The sequence below is a fragment of the Staurois parvus genome, unplaced genomic scaffold (assembly GCF_062004578.1).
Source record: "Staurois parvus isolate SC_StPar_1 unplaced genomic scaffold, SC_StPar_1.0 ptg000147l, whole genome shotgun sequence".
Classification (NCBI taxonomy): Eukaryota; Metazoa; Chordata; class Amphibia; order Anura; family Ranidae; genus Staurois; species Staurois parvus.
Window position 1 is genome coordinate 28,467,772 of NW_028317943.1, and position 13,019 is coordinate 28,480,790.

Below are 13,019 nucleotides of genomic sequence, written 5' to 3' on the forward strand. Positions count from 1 at the left end.
CTCAGACACAACAGCGGGCGCCATTGCATCTTGCTGCTGTCAATTACAGCCAGTGAGGGGGGGACTGAACCTACACAGCTGACTTGGGAGCGAGCCTGCGTAATTGTCCCCACAGCTTGCTGTAGGGGCACTCGGCAGCTGTAGGGGAGCGCAGAGAGCTGGCGGGGGACCCCAAAAGAGAAGGATCAGAGCTGCTTTGTGCAAAACCACTACACAGAGCAAGGTAAGTATAACATTTTTTTTATTTTTTTAAAAATAAAATCGAACGTTTATAACCATTGAAGATATATTGATAGGGTATTTTTACTTCAAGATGATCTCTCTTTAATGGTTATCTAAAGCAATAAAACATTGGAAAGGCCATACATCATCTTTAAACTATTAGAATCCTATTAAATAAGACTTTATTTCTGTTAAGTGTGTATTGTAAATATGAACAATCAGGGATAAGTCACCCCTTGTCTAAGCCCAATACCAACCTCCGAGCAACATCCCTTGGTTACACCCCTTACCTATCTCCCATTACCGCCTCTTATAGAGAATACAGAAGCAAGTATTATTTTATGGTGCTAAGTAATTTGTATGGAATTTATTAATAATAACAAGAAATAGTTCCCCTGCAGACACAACGTTAGACCCCCCCCCCCCCTTCCCCCAGCAACGATAGATTCCCCAAGCAATGAAATACCCCACTCCAGCAACAACAGACTCCTTGCAACAAATGACCCTCTAGCAGTAAGCAGTAATAGACCCTTCCCTCAACAGTAGATTCTTTCCAGCAACAAATGACCCCCTAGAAACATAAGGTCCCCCCACCAATAATATGTACCCCAGCAGCAACAATACACCTCTCCAGTAACAATAGACCCCCTGCTGGTCCCCAGCAGCATTAATAGATCTATCCAGTAACTATAGATCCCTTCTCCCCCAGTGATGATAGATCCCCAAGCATCAATAAACCCTCCAGCACACCCCAGCACCTCTGGCCATTACATAAGTTCAGTGCTGGAGGGGCCGGAACTGTGTTCTCCCATGTTCCCACTGCAAAAAAGATATGTGAACAACTGACAGCAAAAGAAATGTGTTTGTTTAATGAACTAATAACCATATAATGCAGTGCTGGTAAACAGATGTTATAATGAATTTGGGGGGGGGGGGAATTGTTGATAAAGCTACAGCAAAAATTGAGTCTTGTAGACAGGAGATTAGAAAAAAAAAGAAAATACTGGCACATAACTTACATTTCTCTTTTCAAGTTTTAAATGGCTTAATTGGCAATTTATTATTGCTGTTTCATTTAAATCCATATTCTTATGGTAGTTACTGCACTGAAAAACAAAACATACAGCAAATGATATAAATAAACTGCCTACATGGAAAGCACAGGAAGGAATGTAAATGCTCATGATAAATTCAGAATTTATATAGAAGCTACCAGTTCTGTTCAATAGAAGAAGGCTGTTTATAATTCTGTGATATAGTAAGTAACTAAACTGTCAAATCATTTTCACTAAACTATGACATTAAAATACCTGATTTGCTGAAGGCTAGCTTAACTCCTTAGTGACTGACGGTGAAACAAATGTTAATGCCTGAACACAATTTTGCAACTTAAAAATGTTCATTAGTAAAACTGTACATATCATAGCAACTACTTTGTGTATGCAGGTGGATATTACCTTGTTTTTTCAGGACAAATTGGTCTTTCTTTTGGTGGTAAATGGTAATGGAAATCTTCAGATTTTTTTTTATTATCAAAGGAAAACTGGCCCAAAATACTGAAACTTTTAAATGGAGCTGTATATTTCTTGCTGTTGCCATAACTTGGCACCATCCGTAGAACAACCCGTAGTACAGCACAGAATTAATAGTGCACATTTCCCCTTTTTTTATCCTACCTAAAACACACACTGACATTTATACTAAATTTAAAAATGCTTTTTTAGAAAAAAAAAAAACCTGACCTTTGACCCTTAGCTTGACCCTAACACTAACCCTGGCACTGATCTAGAAGAAACCTTGATTTTTTTTAAACATTTTTTACACACTTTTGTTTGTTTACATCTTTCCCTCCTACAATGTATCTCTCTTTCCATTCAGAAGCGAAAGAAAACAAACGGGCACTTAATGGAAAAAAAAACACATGGGAGGGCTATACAGTGACTAATCACTGTGATAGGCAATCAGAGGCTATCACAGCCATCAGGTGACCAGGAACCAGGCAGGTATTCAACACACTATGGAGGAACCACAGCATGTGGCAGTTGGAGCCGGTATTTGACATACAAGAAGACAATTAGTTGTGTTAGAAGATAAGGGACACTAGAAAAGTAAGTATACATGTTCTTCTTTTACTGTGTTAGCTTTGTTCAAAAGTGACCTTGTGGTGACAGGTTCACTTTTATTTTGTGATAGAAGTATTTTTATTCTTTTTCAGTAAATATTCCACAACATTCTACTAGCTTAGTGAGAAACAAGATTAGATACATTTTTTCAGCATCATAATACCCCTGGAAATTATTTTGAAATATTGCCTACATTGGTGATTTTTTTTATGTACCTTTGTTGATTGTTTTTTATCTCCAAATATTCCTTTGCAAACTTTCTGTAAAAGAAGATGACAGCAGATTAACATTTCAACAATTACAGAAATATTACACTTTCTCTTTTTAATTTAGTAAGATGAGGTTGGCCATACTGTTATCTTTTACAAGCATGCAACTATTTAATTTCACCCTACTAATTAGAATGAAGAGTTTTGGGCTTACTGAGTTACATCGTTACCATGGGCCTCTTGTGAGTTTCATCCTCCTTCATGGGAGCTCATTCCCTCTATTTAACGTTCCTTCATTCAAACCTGAGTCCAGGGCATACTGTTCCTAGGAGCAGACATCAATAAGCTGATGCTACAATGGTTCTCGCAAAAGTGTTGGTTTCAGAAGAAACTTCACCAAGCTATTCTTCTTGATCAAAACAGCATTGGGCAGCGCAGGCAGCACAATAGGTAAGCATTTACCTACCTATTACCTATATGTCAGGGATTATATGAACTTAAACATTGCTGATATGGTCACTTCATAAATTATAATTTATTATTTTAAAAGTTTATGGGGAGAATCTATTGTGATGATTTTTTTTACATTTTGGAAATCTGGTAGCATTTATATAGTAATAGGTTTAACAGAATTGTTAAAAAAAACAAAAAAAAACAATTCACTTGTTTGGCAAGCTCTGAGGAAGAAAGCTGTGATTTCTCCAAAAGTTTCAGCAAAATCCAAGAAAACAAATGATGACATGTTGATATAGGGTAACATCCATTTTTGAATGTTACCCTGAATTTTACCAGTGTCCACAGATTATGGAAGACACAGAATATCAATGGCACTCTGCAAGTGGGATCACATGGAAAGATTCTGTTTTGCATAGCAGAATACCTTTGGAGCTTAATTACAGATGGGACTTAAATCTACATAATAAATAGTTATAAATACTAACTATCGTCCTTATTTTGCTTGTCTTCCTATTATGGTGTGATCAGCGGTTTAATGTGTATTTTTTAAATTTCTATGATGGTTTTAATGTAACTTTTGTATTTATATATAGAAGTACATATGTTTTTACAAAATATCCTTGATCCCTTTAAGTAGATTTTGTTTCTTTTGTATACAGCTGATTGACTGGTTGCCTCTACCTCCATTGTGTGAAAAGGAATTTTCATTAGCTGTTTTAATGCAATTTTTGCATGTGCGTTTTGTTGGTATGTTTTTTAGAAAGGTTCCTTGATTCCCATATATAGACTTTGTTTATTTTTTAGATAGCTGATTGATTATTTACTCCTCCCACCATTGAGTGGCTATGGTAATTTAATCAGCTTTTTTAAGGATAGCTATGACTAAGACCCTTCCAGGTTGAAATGCGGAAGCTATATTTGTTTCATGGATGACATAACTCTTTAATAAAGTATATCTGTGAGTATTAACTCAAATTCTGTCTTATTTACATTCTTTGTATAGATTCAGCTTAGAGAAAGGACTGTTACTGAGCACCAAAATAGTAGAGCATGGGCTGGATACAAGTTTAGAGCATACATCTATGGTTTGCATTTTTCCTTCAACGTGTGCACGCTGATGGATTGTTATTGCAATTGAGATAATCACTCCTTCCTCTGACTACTTGCAAAGAATTATGAGGGTCAAGTGACTTTTATTTCTGTGTCACTCACACATATAGAAGATCAGTTGTCTACATCTGCAGAAAAATTCTCAAAGTAATCACCCACCATAGCATGGCTAATAAATCTAAGCTTGCTTAGGGACTTTTAATCAGATGTTTCAATGTATTTTTTGTATGATTGTTTTCGTTTTTATAGTGGTTGATTGGTTTCCCCTCCCACCATTGCGTGACTAGTGTATTTTAATCGACTATGTTTTTTTACGGACAATTACGACTAAGGCCCTTCCAGGCTAAAATGTGTACGTTTCATGTGTTTTATGGGTCAATAACATATATCTTGAAGGATTATCTCAAGTGCTGGCTTGTTTACATTCATTGTGGAAACATGTCAAAAAACCTTTTTCCCATAACAACACTGTGTACAGCATCAGTCCTAATACCATTCTTCTATTGGGATAATATAATAAGGAATTACATCTACAGACTAGTAAACCTATTTTGAAAAAGCAATCCGAATGAACTGCTGTCTGCATAACATGCTATTTTGTGACATTTATTAGTACATATTATTATTGTTATTAATATTATTCAGGGTTTATATAGCATATCCACAGTACCATCATTTTACTGTGGACTTTTTATAGGTCTGCGATATTGCATACCATTGTGGATCACATTTTTATAAAATAATTTTAGGTATTGTGCATTTGGTCTTAAAGCTGAACTCCAATCTTTCCTTTAGTCTTTATGTAGTGAAATAGCCTACTCTGCTTTTACTGCACACTGTAAGCTTTTCACAGTGTGCATTAGGGCATCCAGCAAGTCTAAAGGAGCCCATTTTATGACCTGAGTGGAAGATGTTTAGCATCATCTAGCCTTTCCTTCCCACCCTTACTGTCCCTGCCCCTCCCCCCTTTTTTTGAGAGGGAATAATAAAGTGAACAAGTATATGCATCTATGGAAACTAAGTGTATGGAAACTAATAGATGGATTTTTTTTTAAGATTATCACACATAAGGGGTGGTAGGATAGATTACACAAGGAGGTTTAAATAATCATTTAACACCAAATGGAATATGGGCAGGGGTGGACTGACAACTCATGGGGCCCCCGGGCAATAGGGGATCATGGGGCCCCTGTGTCCTCGCCCACACCCAAAAAAGCCTATGAAAAAGCCAATAAAAGGCACCAGGGGCATCTCATGTGGCCCTCGGGCAATAGGGGAACATGGGGCTCCTCTGTCCTTGCCCACACCCAAAAAAGCCTATGAAAATGCCACTGAAAGGTACCAGGGGTATCTCATGGGGCCCCCTACAGAGCCTGGGCCCTCGGGCAGTGCCCAAGTGCTTGAATGGTCAGTCCGCCCCTGAATATGGGAAGTTGTGGAGAAACTCCCAGATATTCAGAAAGTCATAAATATATGGTATATTTATAAAATAAGTAAGTTATAAGAGTGTTAGAGGATATATATATATATATATATATATATATATATATATATATAAATACATACATAAAGGTGAAACTTGAAAAATTAGAATATGGTGCAAAAGTTCATTTATTTCAGTAATGCAACTTAAAAGGTGAAACTAATATATGAGATAGACTCATTACATGCAAAGCAAGATAGTTCAAGCCGTGATTTGTCATAATTGTGATGATTATGGCTTACAGCTCATGAAATCCCCAAATCCACAATCTCAGAAAATTAGAATATTACATGCAATCAATAAAACAAGGATTGTACATAGAACAATATCGGACCTCTGAAAAGTATAAGCATGCATATGTACTCAGTACTTGGTTTGGGCCCCTTTTGCAGCAATTACTGCCTCAATGCGGCCTGGCATGGAAACTTTCAGCCTGTGGCACTGCTGAGGTGTTATGGAAGACCAGGATGCTTCAATAGCGGCCTTCAGCTCTTCTGCATTGTTCGGTCTCATGTCTCTCATCTTTCTCTTGGCAATTCCCCATAGATTCTGTATGGGGTTCAGGTCAGGCAAGTTTGCTGGCCAATCAAGCACAGTAATCCCACGGTTATTGAACCAAGTTTTGGTGCTTTTGGCAGTGTGGGCAGGTGCCAAGTCCTGCTGGAAAATGAAGTCAGCATCCCCATAAAGCTCGTCTATGGAAGGAAGCATGGAGTGCTCCAAAATCTCCTGGTAGACGGTGTCAAGGCTCCAGGTATGACCAGAGGTGTGTGGACTGACACAGGGAAACACAGGCTTCAGGTATAGTGTAAACAAGACAATTTATTAAAGACTAAATAACCCAAACGCAGTGCAAGGTAAACATAACACAATGCAAACAACCCAACCTCCAACAGATAACCATATATACAATCAATCGTAGTCGGGCAGGCTGGGTCGGTAGCAAACGGGCAAACGGGGTACCAGGAGCGAGCAGAAGAGTGGTCAGGAATAGCCGAGGTCAGGACAGGCGGAGTTTGTTCAGAGTCAGGAACAAAGCAGAGTCAGGATCAGGCAGGAAGCAGACAGGATGCAGGTACAGGGGCTCATGGGAAACATACACCAAGGCACTGACTGCAGGTCTGGCCATTCCTTAAATACACCTCCTGCAATCAGCCTCAGGTGATGGCTGACTGCAGGAGTGAGCTTCTGGTTGCTGAGAGCACCCGCTGGCCAGCCCTGGTACTGCAGCCCACACGGCAGATGAGTCCCACCACTAATGGTGAGTCCATTCCTGACAGAGGGCTGCATTGACCTTGGACTTAATGAAGCACAGTGGACCAACACCAGCAGATGACATGGCTCTCCAAATCAACACAGACTGTGGAAACTTCACACTGGACTTCAAGCATCTTGCAGTGTGTGCCTCTCCATTCTTCCTCCATACTCTGGGTCCTTGGTTTCCAAATGAGATGCAAAAGTTGCTCTCATCAGAAAAGAGGACTTTGGACCACTGAGCAACAGACCAGGTCTGTTTATCTTTAGCCCAGGTATGACGCTTCTGACGTTGTTTGTTGTTCAGGAGCGGCTTGACAAGAGGAATACGACATTTGAAGCCCATGTCCAGGATCCGTCTCTGTGTGCGGTGGCTCTTGATGCACTGACTCCAGCCTCAGTCCACTCCTTGTGAAAGTCCCCAACACTTTTGAATGGCCTTTTCCTGACAGTCCTCTCCAGGCTGCGGTCATCCCTGCTGCTTGTGCACCTTTTTCTTCCACACTTTTCCCTTCCACATAACTTACTATTAATGTGCTTTGATACAGCACTTTGGGAACATCCAACTTCTTTTGCAATTACTTTTTGAGGCTTTCCCTCCTTATGGAGGGTGTCAATGATGGTTTTCTGCACAACTGTCAGGTCAGCAGTCTTTCCCATGATTGTGATTCCTACTGAACCAGACTGAGAGCCCATTTACAGGCTCAGGAACCCTTTGCAGGTGTTATGGCTTAATTAGCTGATTAGAGTGGGACACTTTGAGCCTAGAATATTGCACCTTTTCACAATATTCTAATTTTCTGAGATTGTGGATTTGGGGTTTTCATGAGCTGTAAGCCATAATCATCACAATTATGACAAATCATGGCTTGAACTATCTTGCTTTACATGTAATGAGTCTATCTCATATATTAGTTTCCCCTTTTAAGTTGCATTACTGAAATAAATGAACTTTTGCACAATATTCTAATTTTTTGAGTTTCACCTGTGTATGTATATATATATATATATATATATATATATATATATATATTCAATGTATGTTAATGGAATATCTAAACATTAAGATACCTTGAGCCAAGAGTTTTGTTTAACAAACTGTATGTATGTGTTTTGTTAAAAGAAAAAGTTTAATCGAGATTATCTGATTTAAAAAAAAAATGTTAAATGTGTCACTTGGGATTCCTGGCAAAGTGTTTACATTATTGCTGCACTAGGAATCTGTCATTTAGTGACAGTTAAAAAGAGTGGACGTTGGGCTGATGGATTTAAATTGCTGGATGCCATGACTGACCATGGATATAAATCTCTGGACATCATAATAAATGTGGATTTATACTGAGAGACACGTTCACTGCCCTCCCTTTCCTGGCTACCTAAGCTGCAGCCTGGATAAGGGTTTGGGTGAAACTTTAAGGGGAACCCCACACTATCCCCCCTTTCTTTAAGAAATACACTGTGTTGTACTTGTTCATAACACCTTGTGCAGCTTTAAGGCATCCTCCAAGCATATTGAGAAAATGAAAGACAGGCGCACTCTGATAATGTAACAGAACTTCCCAGTTTATTGCACAGAACCACCACATGTAGCCCCCCCCCCCCCAGTCTGTACGATGAAGCCCTATCAGGTGAAACACAGGTGGTCTCTGGGTGGGAATTACATGTGGTGGGTCAGTGGAATAAACTCTCTAGCTTTGTCATTGGAGTGTGGCTGTCTTCTATTTTCACAATGTGGCTGCAGTGCATATGGCTCCATTCCTAGCCTTTGCACTTGGCGTTCAGGGGACAGCAGGAGAATTAGATTTGGGACTGGAAAATTTGTGCCATTTAACCCCAAGCATGTTATTTGAAGAATTTGTATAGTTTTAATGTTATCCTTGAAGCAGCATGAAAACACCCTTTCACCTCTGAACATAATTGTTTTTTAACTATATTCATATAAATTTCCCCCACTGCAGTTCCAAACTACCCATGCATTTTTTTCATTAATAGCCCTATTAGTTTTGAAAATGGCCACAATATATTATACAGATTCACCTTCCTTAGACTTCATTTGGGTACAACACCAAGTTTTGGGTTCACAGACTTCATTCCTGGTTTGACAAACCTCTTGCAAACTGAACCTTGGTAGATAAACTCATCCCTAACTATCAGGTATCAACTACTAGCAGTTTTGGTAGTTTAGTGAATCCATGCTAATAAAAGTAAAAAATGCAATTGTTAAAGTTGTATATAACATTACCTTTTAAATAAACAAATATAAATAATACTAACAATTAAAATTAATAATGTTTTCTATAATTTTTAAGCTGCATATTTGGTTTTACTTACCTTTTTTGACTTTTTTATTTCTGTACAACGTGTCTGTAAACACAGAATGCAAAGATAATTTTTACAGCAATTAATTTGTGGCTATTTTATCTATCTTAAAGTATAAAATAAAGTAGTAAAGTGTATTTAAACCCAAGAGCCAAAATGTTTATATTTTGCAGCTTTCCAGTCCTTAGATGTGGTGACTGCATTAGTTTTAATTTTTAGGCACATTTTCAGAACATTTTCAGCAAGTACAATACCTTTTGATCCTTTGTGAGTTACTGTGAACTAAACTGATATACTACTAACTACCATGTCTCCTATATAATGGAGTTGAAGAGAGGAAGACATGATTGTAGTGCTGGGGTGTTCATGTCTTCCTCAATAGATACAGTGGATTGAGCTAAGACCAGCAAAGACCAGTCACTGCTGCTGTTTCTCCTTTTGAAAAATAACTGGTCTTGTGTCTGTCCCCTATTGTAGTTATATGCAGGCAACCTGTAATGAGTGGGTCTACAGGGTCCTTCCTGCAGCTTTGCTCTCTACACAGATTATTTGTAGCACAATTATGGTGTTGCTGCTACTTTTCAATGTAATATATCGGTTTTCAAAAGCATTTGGTGTGGACAAAGTGGATTTATGACCTTTGTTGTTATTGTGGAATATATTTAAATTAAAGTTTTATCTTCCACTGTTAGGTTTACCCCCACTGGCTGTGGGCTTAGAACCCTCAAGGGTTGTGTCCTTATCTGTGACCCTCAGCTCAGTTCAATTCGGAGAGATGATCACATTTCAGACCATTACTGTAACATTTTCCTAAATGTTTTTTTTTTAATTGTTAATTGAGCTTCTTTGTCACAACCCTAGTGGTACCAAATATAATTTTTGTTTTACTATATTGAATAAATGTTGGATTTAATTGATAACATATAGCGTCAGAGGTGTGTGTTCTTCCTCCAAACGCAATAGTCTGGTGGGAATTACAAAAATACAGACCCCAAGTACTCATACTCTAGACATATTTTAATCAGAGGTCCATACCCAGACTGCCAAATCAGGTTTTTGATAAATCACTTTTAAGTGCTTCTCAAAACAAGCAAAAGGGGTGGCAATAGCTTTACATAAATGTTGACCTTTTATCCCACTGGATCATCTTGCAGACCCAAAAGGAAGATAAGTGATGGTTAGGGGCACACTGGATAGGTCTCTGATTACATTTGCTAACATATATGCGCCTACCTCAAGACAGATTTCCTTTATTGATGGCATATTACACAAGCTAAGCAACATTTTCTCCTGGATGTTAATAGTAGGAGGTGATTTTAATGTGAGTTTGGATCATTTACTGGATACTACCTCCGGAAAGTCAACTCTGTCAGGGCTGCAAGGAAACATCTTTGCAAATTTTTTCAACAGTTGAGATTGGTGGGCAGTTGGCGGGTCCTGCATGCTATGGGAAAAGACTGCACCTATTTTTCAATGGCGCACCAATCATATTCTTAAATAGATCTTTTTTAAATTGATCAAGGTTACTTAGACATTAGTGTCATTAGTGAGGATTTATCCTCTCGCTATTTCAGATCATGCTCCAGTAGAGCTTATTTTAACCTCTTTTAATAAAGAAAGGAAATCTTGGACATGGCAACCTAATGAAAATATTCTGGATGACCCAGCTGTCACTGAAAAAAATTAGTCCTACTCTTAAATGTTATTTTAATGAAAATGGCTCCGGAGAGGGAATACATTGAGTCACTATTTTGGAACATCGTCCTAAAACAAGGGATGGCGTTCAAGATGGGCAAAGCTTGGTGAATCTTAGGTTGCAGCTGAAACAGATGCTTGATTTACAGGTTCAGCATAGGTTTAGATTCCTAGCCCACAGGTTTTACGAGCAGGGTAATAAATGTGGCTGCTTGTTAGCTAGAACCCACCAACATACATTCGGGAGAACTAATGTTTCATATATAATATCTCAAACTGGTGAGAAACTGTACAAGCCTTCACAAATTGTTGAACAATTTCAGAAATATTATCCTTGTGTATTTTAAAAGTAGGGGAATCAGAAAGAGAAAACAAAAAAAAAGAAGTTGTTGGATAAATAACTATCTGAAATAAATGACCCCCAATAAGCAGCAGCACAGGCTGTAGAGAAATTAGAACAGGATATCTCACCCAGTAAAACTCTGTGAACTCCTAAGAATGTGCCTTTGGGTTTCATTAAAGCATATTTTTTTAAATATTCTGATATCCTCTTAAAACTATATATGACTTTGTATTTTAATTCCTTAACAAAGAAGGGATTTATCCCTAGAGACGCTTTGAAGACTCATATGGTAGTTTTGAGAAGAAAAGAAAGAAAGAAAGAAAGAAAGAAAGAAAGAAAGAAAGGACTCTACATTGTGTCAGAGCTATGGGCCAATCTTTTTTGCTAAATCTAGATATAAAGATCCTTGCAAAGATTTTGGCTGATAGATTCTAAATATATTTATCAGCAATAATATTTTACAAAGACCCAGCAGGTTTTTATTCAAGGCAGAGAAAGTAGAGATAATTCCCAAAAATCTATCTCCCTTGTAAATTGGGTAGTAGTACATTGAACCCCCTGCCTGATCCTGTCCTCGGATACAGAGAAAGCATTTGACAGGATTGGTTGGACTTCAAATCCTCAATCCTGAATAGATTAGGTTTAGGGAAGAAAATGCAGACCTGGACCCTGCACTTTATACTGTACCTACAGCTTGAGTGAAAATAAGTAATACAATTATCAGGTTTTCCTATCATAAACGGGACACTTCAGGGATGCCCTCTATTTCCTTTGCTGTTCATTTTAACGATGAAAGCATTGCTGATGAAAATTAGGGCTTACCTCATCTCTGGAGTCACAGTAGGTCAACAGAGCACAAACTTGCCACTTTTGTGGATGATATTTTGTTTTTTACCAAACCTTGTATGACTCCACCTACCCTCCAGAGAGAATTTGTGAGATTCCAAGACCTTTCTATTTTTAAAATTAATATGGGCAAATTTGTGATTCTCCCCATTAATGTGGCAAAATCAGAATGTAAGTCTTTGGAGGCGTCCTCCCCTTTTAAGTGGCATGATGCCGATAATACCTATTTGGGAATTAAGTTGACTACTAGGATACAGGGTTTATTCAAGATTAATTTTCCACCACTTTTACAAAGGAAAAAACAAAGGAGAAAACCCGAAACAAAAGCATAACCTACACTTTACTTAGCTTAGTAGGATAAACAGTCTGAAAATGGCAATTCACCCTAGATTTTTATTTTTTATTCAAATGTTCCCCATTAAAGGATCCCAAAATCCTATTTCCAACATGTAAATCAGGAATTAATAAGGTTTGCTTGGGAAGGAAAATCCCCCAGGCTTTTAAATAATCTATTACATAGGAATAAAGAGGAAGGGGGGCTGGGTCTTCCAGATATCTATTTGTACCAGGCCAATGCACTGGTGAGGATTGTAAATTGGAACCTGCATGTTCAAGATAAACTGTGGATTCCTCTAGAAAAGATAATGGAAATATATCCAAATTCAAGCTTTATTTAATAGCTTAGATAAAAAGCAGAGACAGGTGACGTCCTTAACTTCTTTCGAACCCTTGTGTATCTCAAAAGTTCTAGCCACTAGATTGCTCTCTATTTCCTATAAATTGCCTCTAGACTTAGCCTCACAAATGGTTCCTTATTATATCAGAGATTGGGAGAGGGAATTGGGTAAGACTCTGCCAGAAAGTGTGATGTAGAAAATAACTAAGCTAACGCATACATCCCTCATCATTTCCGGAACACTGGAATCTTGCTATAAATTCTTAGTGAGATTCCTAAGCTG

General features: G+C 38.1%; 1 protein-coding gene across 1 annotated transcript in view; it reads right to left on the bottom strand.

Annotated features, from left to right (window-relative positions):
* The window catches only part of LOC149464859 (uncharacterized), a 90,301-nt gene that overhangs the window by 12,010 nt on the left and 65,272 nt on the right, over positions 1 to 13,019 (bottom strand). Inside the window, exons 8-10 of the mRNA XM_089674187.1 lie at positions 9,189 to 9,221; positions 2,561 to 2,605; positions 1,242 to 1,328 (exon numbers count right to left, since the gene is read on the bottom strand). Coding sequence (XP_089530313.1) covers positions 1,242 to 1,328; positions 2,561 to 2,605; positions 9,189 to 9,221 — 165 coding nt within the window. The remainder of the gene's footprint in view (positions 1 to 1,241; positions 1,329 to 2,560; positions 2,606 to 9,188; positions 9,222 to 13,019) is intronic.